Here is a 17,352-nt window from a genome sequence, read left to right as displayed (position 1 = left end):
CGGTGACTATTTTAGTAGTCAACTAATCAGTTTGAGTCATTTTTCACAGAAAAGTACTGTAAAAGTACCCCAAAATACTCTTACTGCAGCTTCTCACCTTCAAATATTGGCAGCTTTACACACTCTCCCATGACGGTGAACTAAAACCCTTTGGCATGAGTATGAAACAAGACATTAGATGACATAATTTTTTGGTTTAGGAGAGACAGACCGACATTTTTCAACATTTTAACACATTTTTCAATAAAACGATTAGTCGACTAATCAAAGAGATAATTGACAGATTAGTCAACAATGAAAACAATCATTAGTTGCAGCCCTAAATATCACTGATGGAGTTAACCAGGTCATTTATGGGCTGAGGTTGAACATGTTTTTGCATTAAAAATGATTTGCAGAAAAGAGATGGAAAAATTATTAGGACAGAGGTTATGTTTTTATATCTTTGGTAACATCCACCACTTTAAGCATGAACTGAAACTGTACTTTGAAACACTAAAAGGACTGACAAATCAGAGAGTCATCAGGACTATGGTCATTTACAGTGCCTTTAAAAACCACTTTTTAATTTTTAAATATTTATTTACCCTTTTTGTATTTTTCTCATTAATGTGTTCTTCCATATTTTGTATCATTTTATGATGACTGAAAAAAGAAAGTTTAAATAAATAAATAAGTGTCCGTTTAGTTTTCTGGTCAGGCACACAGCACAGACACCTATGCTTATGTGACGGGGTCCTGACAGGCAGCTGGTTGGAGCTCAGTTAGTTGACTTTCAGCCGATGGAGGTTTAATGGCTCGATAGACACGTAGTGCTGTGTTTATTTTAACAGAAACAAACATGAATTTCCTCAGGTCTCGTCTTTCCATCGGAAACTTCATAGGTTCGTATTGTTCATTTTAACCTGTGTGTAGTTTCTGACCTGTAATGGCTGACTGCGTTTCTTGTCGCACTTGTTATTTTGCAACTTAACGTTAAAAAAGTATCGTTAAATTAGCGGCTGTAGTGAAAGAAACCTCATTTACCACCAGCTAATATAATATTTTTTATTTTACTCCCCCCCTTCGTGCTTCGTCTGGTACACCTTAATCTTTACGGGCGGTGTTAATAGTTAAAGGTAGTTCCTGTGTTGTGACATCTGTATTTCGTGTTCAGGTTGAATCACGCCATTATAAATTAAAGCCTCACTGCAGTACTTTGCCCAAGCAAACACACTTATTTTGTTTTATTATTATATGATATTCCCAGACTGTGTTAACCTGACACACCTCCATTTTACTGTGAAAGTAGGTAGCTCATTCTTGACAGTGTGGTCAGGCTCTCATGTTAACATGTATTACATTTTAATGTCCGTTTATTCGTCTTGATATGTTGGCATGAATTAGTTTATTGCAACTGTTTGATGATGGTTAAAATCGGTCCCAGCCTCTTAGTTAGGATGACTTGCTGCTTTTCTTTGCCTTGTGTGATTACGCAATTGTCTTATCTGGTTTTTGGATTGTTTCGCTGACCAAACAAACGACTTCAGGACGTTGCTTGAAGAAATTGGGATGGGCATCTGTAGTCCAAACAAACCATTTGAGAAAGTACTCAGCAGGTTAACCAGTATCTAAAATAATAATATGTTTCAGCCAATATAGGGCAGAGGTGTATCTCATGATTACCTTTTTTTAAAAAAAATAAATAAAATCAAATGATATTAGATGATTAGAATATGCAGTTGCAGCTGTTTGATAATCGTTTCACATATATTTTGCAGTCGTAGCCTCCCAGATGTGATGATTATCTGCTTTTTTGTTTGTCTTATGTGATGAGAGATTGAATCCCATTGGTTTTTGGATTGTTTTCTGCACAAAACAACTTCAGGGAGCCACTTAAAGAAATTGAGATGGACAGTTTATACACCAAAAGATTCATTTGAGAAAGTACTCAGCAGGGTACCCAGTGTAAAAAAATCAAAGTTGCACCCACAGCTGTGATTCCTCCACAATAGACTGTGCTCTTATTATTATTATCATTATTATTATTATTGTATTTATTTTAAATATCTCCACAGGTCAGAGGTGCAGACAGGTGACTGAAACATGGAGCCATAGAGGGATGTGCAGTAAACCACAAGAGGCCAAAGCAGAGCCTCCACCACCTGCAGTCCCAGCACAAGGTAAATTCTTTTCACCTGTAATCCAGAATACCATTAAACACATAATAAACTTGGACTTGTGTAAAAGATGTGCATATATACAATATTATATGATATATTGTATATATACAAACACAAATTACATCTAAATTGTTACTGGTTTACTTAAAAGCACTTTAAGTTTTAGGAAAGATATCTTTTTCAGAGATATTAAACATGCCTGTATTGGACATTACACGTCACTTGTTGCCATAGCAAGTGTGTGAAAGTTTTCTTAAGTCCCAAAGGGAGGAGGGACACAGGAAGAGGGGTTACAGCTTGGGCGATGGAGCTTGTGAAAGTAAACTTCTCTGCTTCTCTCCTTCAAGATGTGGATTTGTGGGTTTAAACTGTTTGTTTGTTCTCCCTAATGAGTCCTTTCTTTCACGCAGCACCTCGCGCCGGGTTCAAAATCCCAGGCTACAAACCCTCAAATATGGACAAGAAGATCCTTCTCTGGTCGGGACGGTTCAAGACGGCAGACCAGATACCAGAGTTTGTGTCGTAAGTAGCGCCTTCCTGTTTATACCAGACCTCCCAGCGCACTCGCACCTGATTGGCTCTTTGTGTGATTTAGTTGAGATACATCAGAAGAACAGAGCTACCGATGTGCATGAGCGGCAGTGCTGCTGTGGGCAGCTGCAGCTTCAAACAAGGCGTCTGTTTAAGGCCGGAGGTAATTGCTGTTGTTCCTGAAATCAGGGTGGAGGTCCTATCTGATCTGCTGCGTTGATTATAGACCTGAGTGTCACGCATACAAACTGCAGGCCTCACAGCGAGACCCAGAATAAAAAAAAGGAACATGCACATTACTTTTAATATTATCCTGAACGTACAAACAGCAACAAACCTGTTGGTGGATGTCATCTTGATTAATATATTGTATTTTAAAGCATTCAAGTATCTGGTTACTCTGACGTCCATTTGTGCCTCCGCCTGTGTCGCAGGTTTGAGATGATTGATGCTGCCAGAAACAAAGCCAGAGTGAAAGTCTGCTATATCATGATGGCGGCCACAATAGTGGCCTGTCTGGTGATGGTGTTCTTGGGCAAACGGGTGAGTAACAGAAGCTGCCTGCATTGTGTATGCGCGTGCATTGTTTTTCTCTAGTATCTGTTTACAGGGGGGGTATCTTAATTGAATGCACTGAATTTGTGCTTGTGAACGAACTTCTCTAAGATCTTCTTAATTTGTCTCATTGTGTCGCAGGCTGTGGGCAGACACGAGTCCCTGATTGGTCAAAACATGGAGAAGAAAGCAAGATGGAGGGAGGAGCAAAGACAAGAGAAGGAAGCTGCTATTGCTCTGTCTGAGAAGGCTCAGTAATGGAAGACGACTATTCCCTGTACAGCTCCCACATCTTCAGCGCTCCCCACTCCCATCCTGCAGCCACTGAAAGATATCAGAGCAACTGATGCGTAATATGGAGAGTGACCTTGACGCAGAGTAATGGATTATTTAATAATTTCTGAAATCCAATGTAAGGTGTGATCTTTTAATTGAATAAATAGAGGTACCTGTTTTTAGAGGAGGGCAAGGAACACGAGCATGACTTACTTTGTACTGTGATGGAGGTTTAAGGACTTTATAATGAATTCTTGGCATTACACAGATGCGTGATTTTCTCAGGAGAATCAGTTGAACGGGTGCACCAATCAAGTTCTTTTTCAATGCTTCTAGTAAACTTTTAATATATACCTCTCAAACTCTCCAACAATATGCCTTAGGTGTCCTGTTTTTAAATTTGCCTGAGTCTGCCTTGTGAAGACAGCTCAGCCCTCAAGGGTTTCAAACACTCTTCTTAAGAGACCGTCAGTAAGTGGATCAGGTGTAATTCATCATGCTCATGGGTCTGTCTTGTCCGCATATTAATGTAATAAGGCTGGTTTTTAATGACTGATGTCACATCGATGTTTGTATATAGTCAGCACCAAAAAAAAAAAAAAAAAAATTCAATAAAATACTGCCTCTTGGGAATTCCCATCTGATCTTATGACCTGATCTGGTTTCGTATAAACTGTGACTCCAAAGCCAAAAGTCTGAGTCAGTTATTTTTCACTCTTCAGCAACCAAGTGATTAGCTGATAATGAAAATAAGCATTAGTTGCTGCCTTGTACAGAGATAATACACTTCTTAAGCCGTATGGCATAGGGCTGGGTGATCTCTGTATTTACAGGCTGAATGACGATACACAATATATATCTTGGTATTTTCTACCAAAGGGGCTACGTGTTTTCAGTTGCACGTCACCTAACACTTAAAAAAAACCAGTCTGTGATCAAAATGAAATACAAAGAGGGATTTTTTCCCCCTTTTTGAAAATATACAGCTGCACAACATGCAAATGAAAATTACATAAAATAAATAGCAGGGCTATTTGCACAAAGCACTGGAGCTACAGAGGTTTAAAGATTTGCAGCACAGGACACCAAACTAACGTGAGGGGAGTTAAAAAATCGTTTTCCGTGGCCTTTCAAATGAGTCTAGTGCTGGAAAATGATTTAAATATTCTTATTTATTTAGGCTATTAATTTTATTTATGCACACAGCATCAACAGAGACGCTGAGGGAGGAAAGGAGCAAGAGACGCTATGAAACATTTGTGTTGTCTGCATTTTTTAAACAGATCTGTCGCCTGCATTCAGGCGTCATCTCTATGTAACAAAATAGACTACAACTACCAAGAGAAGTGGCGATGCACTATGATCTACCTCACACATAAACTAGCAGCACAGCGCTGGATTGCACGTGTGCTGTTGCGGTCATTTCATTCATCTCACAGACTGACTTGGTGTAGCAAATGCGACATGTAGACCAATGTGGCACTGTAGACTAATTAACAGACAGATTAAACACAGTAGCAGCTCTGTGTCTCTGAGTGTAAGACGAGAGATGCACACTGGTACGCATTATGTAACGCAATTTGACCCTGTATCAATATGGACGGTGTCTAAATTTAAATCTTGCTTGAAAATAAACTGATATGTCTTACATAGTCGTTGTATCGCCCAGCCCTAGTATGGCAGTAATTTGATTAAAGAAAATGCTTCCCAGAAAGATCGACCCTTTCCACAGACTACAATGAAACTGATTCACTTACACTGTGGTTCATGAAACAGCTTTTATGCAAATGGCATAACAGGGGACAGTTGCACAAACTCAATACAATAAACAGTAATCAACATGTAGAGCTGGTCATCTCCTGCAGAGATTTTCATAAAAGTAAGCAATGTTAATAGGACTTGGTAAACAAACATTCAGTTTCGCTAACTAAGGTTATCTCCAGTATGTTCAAGTTTGTGTCTGGATTTTTGTTGAAATTATCTGGAAGGAGTCCTGTAGAGTAAGGATTATGGCACCATCAGCGACATGGCAGATGCTAACCCCAACTAAAAAAAACATTGTTTTTTACAAAAGACCAACTTCAGACCAAATAGCTGACGTATGTGTCGATGATTTGGCATGATCAGATTGGGAGATACTACCTGAACATGTTGGAAAGACATTTAGACTGCTCACAGCTAAACTGAATTTTTTTCCGAGAGTCTGATTTCCTGTGTCACAATACAGTTCTTCTAGATTCGCTGAGGCAGCTTCAACTACTGATTGTAATTAGTGTGCTAACAGATTCAGTCCACAATCTGCTTGAGTCCCTTTGTGGGAAGGGTAAACAGTAAAGAACATTGTAATCCTTCGTCATACCAGAAGGGGACCGAGGATTCAGACCACACCTCTTTAGGCCTTGCTTCCTGAGGAGGGAAGAGCCGTGTCGTCAACCAATTAAATACTTAAAAACTACGGTATATTCTCAAAGAGCAGGCATCAGTCCTGAACTAAAGTGCTGCAAATGAAATGAAATTATGGTAAGATAATAAAAATTCCCACTGGGTCTGCTGCTGGACAGATCCCAGGGTTAAATAGTCTGTTTTGTCTCGTCCAAGTCTGTCTAATTGTCTCAGTGCGAGGGAAGACTCCAATTCCCATGGATCCATGGGGTTATTCACATCACACCAGAGGCAGTCTAAACTCTTCAGGATGAAGCCTGTGCAGGTGGAAAGTCCCATTAATGGATAAAGGAATGCATGATATGAGATTCTGGAGGGAGCGCAAAGCAGCCTGGTTTGTCACCGACAAGCTCCACCCCTCAGCGACACAGTCAGGTTCCGAATTTGTCCATCTGTGGTCACATATCCAATGGCCGGAGAGAGGAGGCGAGGGATTTCAACCACCATTTTTGAGTCGTTTAAGTGCCTTTCGTAGAGGTCAGTTGAGTCCTTGGGTTGGGACTGGCCACATGGCCCCAGTGTGGGCAGTTCAGTCCAAAGACCACGGTCAAACGTGGTCAGCGTCTCATGGTCAGTCCAGTGTTTAGGTTAGATCATTCTTCTCTATGTGTATGTGTAGAAGGGGGGGTAAAAATCACGTCCACGTTTGTCTGTCTTGTGAGTCATTAATGCTTCAATCAGACAAGCTGTGCAGTCCTACGAACTCCCACTTAATCAGAGATAGGGACCGTCAATCCTACGGGAACATGGGGAAGTGCTCTTTATCTGGGATGAGCAGAGGAAATCCAAAAAAGGGCGACGAGGGTGGTGTTGCGGGGATAATCTGTCTGTTAGGAGACACCGGGGCCTGAGCAGGTAGGTGGGGTTCAGGCGCAGAGGTGAGCTCGGCGCAAGACAGAATGATGAGTGAAACCTTCACGAACTGGCTGACAAGACTGCAGAACTTGACCCACGTTGGACGTATGCACACACACGTGCTCCTGTAATGTTACATGTTTCATAATCATGATAATGATTAAATCAATCTCTCTGACAATGAGGAGGGGAAAAAAGGAGGGGGAGCCGAGGTTTGTTAACCCTTGATCGTGGCAGTGGGCAGAGATAAACGGGCAGAGGTGAGGATGAAGGTGGAGAACATGGGGAGGGAGGATTTAGCATTATAGCTGGAAGCCTTCCATCGGGGCCTCGCACTGCTGGAAGAGGAACTGCTGCTGCTGCAGGTCGACGGCTGGAGCCAGAGATGGGTCCTCGTCTTCAGTGTTGAAGTAGCGCTCAATCAGGTCGAAGGCTTTCTGGTAGATTTCCTGGTTCTCGTGGCCCTGCAGGAACTCCAATTTGTCCAGACCTGAAGGAAGGGAGGTAGTGTTGGGTCAATAAACTGCAAGCAATTAAAATAACTGACAGCTCAGGTCAGGTTTGACCCTCTAATATTTCCAGCATCTCAAATGTGAGGATTGCTGGTTTTCTCTTTAATATAAATTAAACATCTTTGCTAGGGCTACCCCCTGAAAGTCAAATCTTCATCATCATCATCAGTTGGAGACCCCAAAGTCATCTGAGATTCATCAAGATGAGCAGTCTCTTTTATTTTCCCTTTTGTCAGTTAGTTTGTGGTGTTCTCCTGGGTTTTGGTCCCCAGGTGCAGCTGCAGAGTGAGCACTCCTCGCTTTACGCTGCTCTCTGGTACAGGCAGCTGCAGATCCAGACCCAGGGTGAGTCGGAGTAAAAATTGGAGGCAACTGCCCGGAGGAAGAACGACTTTGGTCAGGCTACAAGATGATGTTATCCCCTGAATTCTGCCCAAGTGGTGAGTTTACAGTTCGCAACAACTTAATAGAATACAGTCTCTGGCTTTTGTTTCGTATCTAGTGTCAACAAAAAATATTGTTGCAGATTTTCAATCCGTCTTTAATGTTGTTAGCAAGCATTAGCTCAGAGGGCTAACTTGGCTTGTTTACTGTATTATTGAATGTCACTGTCACCAACTCTGTCCACCAAGAGTTTCAACGGACTTCTCATATTTTTTTTTAATTTAAACATGATTAAATGTAAGCAGCACAAATGCAATCAATGTAATTGTGTGTGCATATACAATTACCATAGGCCTCTTCAATGAGTGCACAGTAAGGGTTGATGCCTCCTCCCCTCTTGGCCTCCAGTTCTCCCAGTCGTAGGATGTTCTCGAGGCCATTTAGAGCCACCTGAACTATTTTGGAGTCCATAAGTGTTAGCAGGTCACACAGGGGTTTTATACAGCCAAGATCCACAAGGTGCCTGCAGGGGGCAGCACACACGCAGATACAGATTTGATATTTTATTACTCATTCAGGCAGATAATTGTCTTTGCCTCAACCATGAATACAAAGCAAGATAAACCACACACACTGCATTAAAGGATAAAACTGCACCACAGTCATTATACGAGCTGAAGGAAAGATTCCTTACTACCTTAGGTGAAATATAATAGTGTAATTAAAGGTATTAGTTATTTCGTGTTGTCTAGTTCACATTTCCTTCCATCATTTTGCAAAGCATGCTGTGTGCGCTGTGTGAAAAAGCCACTTGTCAATGGCTGTACACTGCATGTTAAACTGTTTCAGTGGTCTTACCTAATTTGCTCTGCAGAGCCCCCCGAGGTGGCGTTGGTAATGGCCCACGCCGCCTCCTTCCTTGTGCGAAACTCTGCTACCTGCAGGATTGTGATGAGAGGGGGCAGAAGATTCGCATCTATCACCATCTAAAAAGAAGAAAAAAAAGACTGGATTAGATGAGGAAGTGCTCATGTTGACTTTTCAACCTCAACTTTCCAAGTTATTCTGGTGCCAGGCACCTGTATTTGTGCTCGGTTGCCTGCGGTGATGTTGGAGATTGTCCAGCAGGCTTCCTTCTTGATGGACTCCTTAGGGCTACTCAAGAGGTGAAGTAGAGACTGCAGCGCTGAACAGTTCAGAATCACCTAGGCAACCACACAGATTACACACAAAATCATAAATATTCATCTATAAGTATTTAATTACTTCTTCAAAGAAGTATAAATTTATCAGGGTTTCTATTGATGACGCCACACAACAATAAAGATTTTCATTCAGCTTACCATGTCCCAACTGAATGTGAGCGAGTGAGCATCAGTGACAGCATCAGTTTGATTGTATTGTTTTCTATTAGAGTGTCCAAACTAGGCAAGGGAGACGCAGCACACTGTTTTGAGCTGACAGCGTTTAAACTGAGCAGCAGCTGGCCCCTTGTACAGAGGCCTCGCTACCAGTGCATCAAGGCACTTTGAGTGGCACTTTTGGTGTTAAAAAGAGTAATTACAGGATAATGAAAACCCTGAACTTTGTGTGTATACATGACGTTGCAATTACCTGTGTCTGCAGATCATCTCCAGTGACTATGTTCCCAACGGCTCGCAGTGCAGGGGACACCACCTTATAATCAGAGTGCCTGGAACAAAGCAGAATTTTAACGATGGATCACTCAGATGTTGTTTCTGAAACTTACATTTTGTAAAGAATGTACCGTATCACAGGAAGAAAACATCCTTTTTGAAACTGATACAATTGTCTTTTAAAAACTAACTGCCCTCCAGTCTCAGGATGGTAGAAATAAATGTTAAACTTTACTTTTTGCTGTAGCAGCTCGACAGTCTTTTCCAAATGGAAATACTAATGGGACATTTTTGGAGTGTGGTGGATCCTCTCCTGACTTTTTCAGTTTGTCACAGCCAGTAATGCATTACTCAAACTCAAATACTGTCTGGGAACATTCACAACACACCCACATGTGGACTGTCACACCCAATGTAGTGGTGACAAGTGGTACACATGGGAGATTCTGCAACTGTCTGAGTGAGAACATCGCTCATCTCCAACACTAAACATCTTAGTCATGTAATGTTTTAGAATTGGAAGTATGAGTTTAAAGCCTTACATCAGCAACTCCACCAGCCTGCGACAGACTCCTGAGTCGATAACAGCCTGGATTTTGTCATTGGGGCCATCAGATAGGTAGGAAAGTGCCCAGCATGCATCGGCCAGGATGTCTGTGTCATTGACGAACAGCAGCCAAGACAGCACACTGAGACACGGGGACACCTGGGGGGAAAAATAAGAGATGTGGTGGGACGGTTAGGTAAACATGTTGATGTTAAGTTTAATGGGAGCGGCTGTTTTCCAGTTTAGATATAAGCAACTTCCTGCAGCTTGTGACCTTGAAAAGTGAGATATGATGTACTTAGGCAATGTGCGAGGTGTGCTGTTGCCATAGTGATGTGTTTATCTTGGCAAATTACCTTAGTGAAGTCTGGAGGTGGGTTCTTTCCTCTACACAGGTTTGAGAGCGCCCACACTGCATTCCTCATCATCGTTAGACGATTCTGTTTGGCCAATAACCTGCAGAAGGAGCATGTTCTACTGAGGATACAGCATCAAAGTTGCCCTTTATACTCATGTGTTATAAGAAGATTCAGGAGGACGTCATGTGGCTTTTAGTTGTTACTTACTGCACCAGGGAAGGAAGAATGTTGCAGTCTATGACAAAGTCTCTGCATTCTGTGCTATCTCCTGCTATGTTTCCCAAGGCCCACACTGCCTGATGTACAAAGCAATTAATCAGATCAGTCAATGAACAAAATTAAAATCAAGGCAGGCTAACAAAATCTATGTTGTTGTTTACATCAAAGTCATAATTAACACATAATTAGATAAGTTCAAGCAACTGATAGTGAGGGTACAATTAGCGAACAGAAGGAAGTGATGACCAGAAAAATCACTGGTGTAACTGAATCCTCCCTACCTGTTCCTGTACGTCTTCGAAATCCGAGCTAAGCATCTCTATGAAAATGGGCACAGCTCCTGCCTGGATTACCACCCGAGTCTGATGGGATGTACCTGATGCAATGTTGGTCAACACCCATGCAGCCTCAAACTGAAACAATAAAATGGTTTTATTAAGTACTGATCACTCAAGTTAGAATTTAAACTAACAGTTCTCCATCTGCATCACACATACAACACTTGCAGTGTTTGATACTGATGTTAGTGCATGAAGAGTTTGTAACAGACAAGAGCAACCAAGAAAAATAAAGCAGCTTCAAGCGTTCCCAGCTTAGTCAGCTTGTGCACACCTGCACCGTTATTTCAGCAATACCACACCAGAGGGACCGATAACCACGAACATGCTGAGATCCAGTACAACAACATGACCTTGAATGTGACACTGCCTTCAAAACAACAGTTCTACAAGTGCCAAATATTAGTTAACAGTAATAAGCAACACCGGATTATGATTTGTTTGTTTATTTGATCATTTGCTTGGCTCTATTAACACAAACAGGTCTGCAACTGAACTGGGATTGGACTGTTGCCAAGCAACACATTAAAATTCATGCAAGTCTACATATTACTGCAGGCCAGCAACTTCGTTTCATGTGTATTTATCTGTGTGTTTCCATTTATTGCGCAACCAGTAAAAAAAGAGTCTGTTGACAGTTGCTTTGGTGGCATGTGCGATTCCAGCATGTAAACAGCTGACCAGACAGAACCATTACGACATCAGCTGATGTCATGTGAGCACACCTGGTGGGTTGCAGTGAAGTGTCCAGGCTTCTTTCCTTTTGTTTGTGCTCTTCTGACAAATCATATTTCAACGCGGATGTTATTTGTGTATGTGTGTTTAATCTTTGCATTGTTAAGTTTGTTATGCCAACAGTTAATGAAGGTTAATTAAAGTTTAATGCATTTAACATTTTAGGACACCTGTAAAGTGGAGTGATACATGCATAATTAAAATTCCCAGCACTGATGTACTCTTCATTTGTGCTGATGTATTCTTCATTAGCACTAAAGGAATGCCTTTTGTTTGAAGAAATGACTTGGTCAGAACTTACTGTTATTGTTTTATATTAAAACATACTGAGGAAATATACCTGCAATGTGCAGTTTTCTCTCCTCTTCAGGAATTCAACAAAGCGCTCCACCACCCCTGGAGTGGCAATGACTTCATCGATGGGTGGGTTGGGCTCTGTGCAAGACAATAAAGACAATAAAGCAATACTTATCATAACATTATGTTCATATGAATAGTTTAAAATATTTACACAATCATTCCAAATTATATGATTAAAGGTCCTTTCACAGTCTAACTGAATTTTAGTCAAGGTGAAAGTAAGTATTTCATTGCTAAAACAAAGACAAGCTGGAGTGGCAAATACTTTTCTTGAAAATGCTGTCTGTGTAACTGATTTACTGTTTATGTATGCGTGCAAAAGGCATGGAAAATTATACACTGTCATCCAGCCCTTAGGTATCCATAGGGATAATAGCCCTCTACGGCACCCTTACCTTTGGAAAGGAGTTTCCTAAAGCGCTGAGTGCCTATTAGCTGCTGCTCAGGTGTACTGGAGAAGATCATTTGAGTCATGTCTTCAGAGATCACCCCACCCTGTACAGCACAGAGAAGATCTGATTTAACACAAACAAAATGCTGCCACATCCAATTTCACAAGTATAATAAAATACAGTCCTGCATTTCGATGGACAGCAGGAATATTTTTGTGTCTGTTTTTACCGTGAGTGGATCCATGTTGTTAGCCTGGGACTCCAGGTAGCCACTATCTGCCATCCCATCATCCTCTGGGAGGCCATCATCTTCCACTGTGGCAACATTCCTCCTCTTAAAGAGCTACAACAGAATAATATATATATATCGATGATTTTAGGCCACAATATTACATATTAAAACTCATTCTTTAATGGGTAGGTCTAAATTACTACCTCCACTTTTTGCTCACCTGTTCATCCTTTTTCTGTTTGCGTAGCTGTAGGCCTTCCTCTTCCCTCCTTCTTCTCATTTCATCTGTGTTGAGGGACTTGTTTTTGTAGCTCTTAAGTCGTGCATTGTCCTTACCCTGACTCATTGTGTAGCCTAGAGATATGCAGAAACGTATGTTATCTAGACAGACTTAAATAAGGTTTGCATAGAAACTTTTAATTTCCCGTTCAGGAGCTGAGTATTACGCTGACAAATGGCCAAATCCTAGTGTACCCCACCGATTGACAATGCATCAATATAACGTTATGCATCTTTAGCCTAAGTGTATTAGAGTTAGCTGAAAGCAGGGCACCCTTCACTAATTTTCTGCATGTGTTAATTATAACAATTACCAAAACATTCATTGACTATAACTGAGTAACTAATGCAAAACGACCGTATGTAAGCGTCAACTGTAGTACATAGCTAAATAAGGTATCATCTTTTCTTCAAACACAGCTCAACAAAATAGGGCATCTAAGGATACTAGCTAGCTATCGATAGCAGGTTAGCTTCCTGTGTCTTGACTGAATAATAACCAACCGAACATATCATTATCTAATTATCAGGTGCGCTGCTTCCTTATCGATTCACAAACAAGCAAAGCACAACACATTATTAAATTAGTCAAGGAAAAGGACACAGGAGGGCAACACTTTGTCAGCTAGCTAATGTCATAGCCGTTGTTAGCACAATCTACTGCCGAGAGCTAGCTAGCTAACAGGGGCTAGCTGTATTAGCGAACGTTGGCTCTGTTTTGTAACGTTAGCTCACGCGACAACCCAGTGTCTTTCAAATGTTGCTGAAATTGGGAATTAAATTAGCGTCAGATTATAAGGACTCAGTAGGAATCGACTCCTACATACATGTATTTGTTGTGAACTGACCTGTCAAATTGGGCTCTGTAATCCCCTTGTTATTCGCTAGGCCACCGTTTGTACAGCCGTCGCCGGTATGGTACTGCGCATGCGTGATATCAAACCCACCCACCGCAAGACTCCCCCTCACTCCCGTCGACCCTCCGCCCCACCCACGCGAAGCTTCTGCTTTGTAAATGACTGCAAACTAGCCTCCATCTTTTTCATAAAATATGCGATACACCATTGACAATATGCAGAATACAATCAACACACATAATTCATATTTGACTCACGAGCTGCGTAGCAATACTGGGTGCAGACTTTATGTCAAGATTTATCCGCCGCAGGAATATACGCAGCATGCGGCAACATCAGTGAAGGGGTCATGGTGAGGGCAGGCACTGGCGTCTAAGGTGACCAACATTTTGATGAGCCATTAACAGTGGACCAGACACATGGGCGCCAGCGGTCCTAAGTTTGATAGGGGGCTCATCTGTACAGCTGCAGACAACAATATATGACGGATGCCCACATGAGCACAACCAGCAGGGATGTCACACACACAAAGCATCACAATAATCTTTATTATAATCATTATAACACCTCCTTTGTTCATTATCATCATATAGCCTAATCTTTAAAGTAATCTACTGTACAGTACACTTATGATCACTACGATGATGGTTATTATTCATTCATTCATTCATTCATCTAACTGCTTCATCCTCTTGAGGGTCGCGGGGGGGCTGGAGCCTATCCCAGCTGACATCGGGCGAGAGGCAGGGTACACCCTGGACAGGTCGCCAGACTATCGCAGGGCTGACACATAGAGACAAACAACCATTCACGCTCACGGACAATTTAGAGTTACCAATTAACCTAGTCCCCAATCTGCATGTCTTTGGACTGTGGGAGGAAGCTGGAGTGCCCGGAGAGAACCCACGCTGACACAGGGGAGAACATGCAAACTCCCGGGATCGAACCGGCAACCCTCTTGCTGTGAGGCAACGGTGCTAACCACCAAACCACCGTGCCGCCCATGGTTATTATTAGTAGTAGTTATTATTTTTTTATCATTTTTTTAAACAGTTTTATTATTGTATCCTTACTTCATGTTAGATTTTTTTTGTGCAGGTGATGACTGCTGGCATTCAGGGTCAAATAATGCTTTAACCTTTGTCTGACCCCTCAGCACTTATCACAATACACACAGGCAACACAAACTTACTTCAAATAACACCCATTTGTCCTACTTTTCCTTCATGTTATTGTGTTGTACATCATAATTTAAGAGCTTTGAGAGCTGGTATGAACATCATCCATAAACTAATATCAAAACCTGTCTACATTCATACTAAAAACCTTGCTGCAATGCCATGTTTTGTTTCTCTGTGTCACTTCTGAGAACAGGGTCTGTCTGTTGAAATAACTTGTACAATAAAATATATGGTCACTTTTATCTTCCGATCACAGACATATTTGTTATATATGTATATGGTGCTATATTATATAGTATGTTCTATTATATTTCATAATTTGATGTCATCCCATCTATCTTGCATCTTGTTACTTTATCTTATTTATTATTAATAATAGTAATAATAAAAATAGTATTCAAATAGTATATAAATAAAATATAACAAATATAAAAAAAAATTTAAATTATTGTTTATTATTATCGCATTTACAAAATAAATTAAATTAATTAAAAAATAAATAAAATAAAATCTTAAGTATATATACATATATATACATATATATAAAATAAAAATAAATGCAATGATAATAATAATAATGATGATGATAATAAGATAATAATAATAATAATATAATAATAACAATTATTATATTATTATTATTATTGCATTTTTTTGTATATTTTTTAATATTTTATTTTATTTATTTTTCATTTTTTGCATGGTAGGAGATACTCTCATCCATCACTTAATGTATGCTGATGATCTTGTTATCTTTTGTCCATATAGTGCTGGTCTCCAGCACCTGCTGAGGATATGTTCACAGTATGGTACTGAATGTGACATTAAGTATAATGCAAAGAAAAGCAATGTGATGATTGTCCGTAGTAGGGAAGACAGACGATGAATCTTTCCTGATTTTTTTCTGTCAGACTCAGTGTGATGAGGTGAAATATCTCGGTCACTACATGACAAATGATCTCTCTGATGACAAGGATATTCATAGACAATGTCGAAAAATGTATGCTCAAGCAAACATGCTGTTGCGCAAATTCAGCATGTGCTCAGTGGATATAAAGATTTGTCTGTTTAAAGCATTCTGTACTTCTCTTTATACTGCCCGCTTGTGGTGTCGATACAAGAAAAGCAGCATGCAGAGACTCACTGTGGCTTACAATGATTGCATGAGGTTGCTGCTTAAGGCTCCAAGAAGCTGCAGTGCAAGTCATATGTTTGCTAGTATTGGGGTCCCTACCTGTGCTGCAGTGATACGGAATCTGATGTATAGATTCATATGTAGAATATCGAACTCATTAAATTGTATTATTTCATGCCTAATTGACCCTGCACTCAGCCCAGTCAGGTTCACGTCTAAGATGTGGAGTCACTGGCGATCTTGCCTGTACACTTGTGTGTGACTCTTATATTTTCTGTACATCACTGTTTTATTGTGTATTGTTGTTATCTTTTTTAAATTGTGTATGTTGTTTGTCTTGCTCTGTGCTATGGACCTCTCCTTGAGATGTGTCTTTAATAAAGTATGAATTGAATTGAATTTCACTATGTATTTATAGTGCTGCCCCGTGTGAACTTAAACTCATCAGTAGGGTCTTATTTTCACTTTACCTTATTTGATAATAATAATAATAATCATCATCATCATCATTATCATAATCATAAGTATTATTAGTAAAATAATTATTCAAATAAATATATAAATAAAATATAACACATGAAAATAAATGCAATAATAACTACAGACCCGTGGCATTGACCTGGAGAGACTCGTCTTGGAGCAGCTCCGGCCCATGGTCAAGCCACTTTTGGACCCCCTCCAGTTCGCCTATCAGCCCCGACTTGGAGTTGAGGACGCCATCATCTACCTGCTCAACCGTGTCTACACCCATCTGGATAAGCCGGCGAGCACTGTGAGGGTCATGTTTTTTGACTTCTCTAGTGCGTTCAACACCATACGTTCAGCTCTACTGGGTGACAAGCTGACAGCAATGCAGGTGGATGCCCCCCTGGTGTCCTGGATTGTAGACTACTTGACTGGCAGACCACAGTATGTGCACTTGCAACGCTGTGTGTCAGACAGAGTGGTCAGCAATACTGGGGCCCCGCAGGGGACTGTCCTCTCCCTTCCTCTTCACCCTCTACACCATGGACTTCAGCTATCGCACTGAGACCTGCCATCTTTCTACACCATGGACTTCAGCTATCGCACTGAGACCTGCCATCTTCAGAAGTTTTCTGATGACTCTGCTATAGTTGGATGTATCACCAAGGGTGATGAGGATGAGTACAGGGCTGTTGTGGATAACTTTGTCACATGGTGTGAGCAGAACCATCTGCAGCTCAACGTGGCAAAGACAAAGGACCTGGCGGTGGATCTGAGGAGGACCAAGACACCAGTGACCCCTGTTTCCATCCAGGGGGCCAGTGTGGACATTGTGGAGAGCTATAAGTACCTGGGGGTACACATTGACAATAAACTGGACTGGGTTAAGAACACTAACG

At 40.9% G+C, this 17,352-nt stretch overlaps 2 protein-coding genes across 2 annotated transcripts; one reads left to right on the top strand and one right to left on the bottom strand.

Moving 5' to 3' along the window:
• The first annotated feature begins 733 nt into the window (after positions 1 to 733).
• fam162a (family with sequence similarity 162 member A) lies at positions 734 to 3,897 on the top strand. Its single transcript, XM_049564964.1, has 5 exons — positions 734 to 884; positions 2,058 to 2,162; positions 2,573 to 2,684; positions 3,128 to 3,236; positions 3,390 to 3,897. The coding sequence occupies exons 1-5, from the start codon at positions 842 to 844 to the stop codon at positions 3,504 to 3,506; spliced, it is 486 nt and encodes a 161-aa protein (XP_049420921.1). The 5' UTR covers positions 734 to 841; the 3' UTR covers positions 3,507 to 3,897.
• A 1,391-nt stretch (positions 3,898 to 5,288) lies between these two features.
• kpna1 (karyopherin alpha 1 (importin alpha 5)) lies at positions 5,289 to 17,028 on the bottom strand. Its single transcript, XM_049566080.1, has 15 exons — positions 17,016 to 17,028; positions 13,664 to 13,795; positions 12,757 to 12,890; positions 12,534 to 12,647; positions 12,308 to 12,407; positions 11,893 to 11,987; positions 10,761 to 10,892; positions 10,468 to 10,556; positions 10,258 to 10,357; positions 9,897 to 10,060; positions 9,332 to 9,410; positions 8,797 to 8,922; positions 8,576 to 8,703; positions 8,065 to 8,240; positions 5,289 to 7,311 (listed from the first exon to the last, which is right to left on the bottom strand). Exons 1-15 carry the CDS (start codon positions 17,026 to 17,028, stop codon positions 7,124 to 7,126), a joined length of 1,770 nt encoding a protein of 589 aa, XP_049422037.1. The 3' UTR covers positions 5,289 to 7,123.
• Positions 17,029 to 17,352: the final 324 nt, after the last annotated feature.

The sequence above is a fragment of the Epinephelus fuscoguttatus genome, linkage group LG21 (assembly GCF_011397635.1).
Source record: "Epinephelus fuscoguttatus linkage group LG21, E.fuscoguttatus.final_Chr_v1".
Taxonomy (NCBI): Eukaryota; Metazoa; Chordata; class Actinopteri; order Perciformes; family Serranidae; genus Epinephelus; species Epinephelus fuscoguttatus.
Note: the sequence above shows the minus strand (reverse complement) of the source record. Positions and strands in the feature narration are given on the sequence as shown.

Coding starts and splice junctions, on each gene's coding strand:
- fam162a (XM_049564964.1), top strand. CDS start 842: ATGAATTTCCTCAGGTCTCGTCTTTCCATCGGAAACTTCATAG. Junction 2,163..2,572: donor ACCTGCAGTCCCAGCACAAG/GTAAATTCTTTT, acceptor TCTTTCACGCAG/CACCTCGCGCCGGGTTCAAA. Junction 3,237..3,389: donor TGGTGTTCTTGGGCAAACGG/GTGAGTAACAGA, acceptor ATTGTGTCGCAG/GCTGTGGGCAGACACGAGTC.
- kpna1 (XM_049566080.1), bottom strand. Junction 10,358..10,467: donor ATTCTTCCTTCCCTGGTGCA/GTAAGTAACAAC, acceptor CTCCTTCTGCAG/GTTATTGGCCAAACAGAATC. Junction 9,411..9,896: donor AGGCTGGTGGAGTTGCTGAT/GTAAGGCTTTAA, acceptor GCTTTGTTCCAG/GCACTCTGATTATAAGGTGG.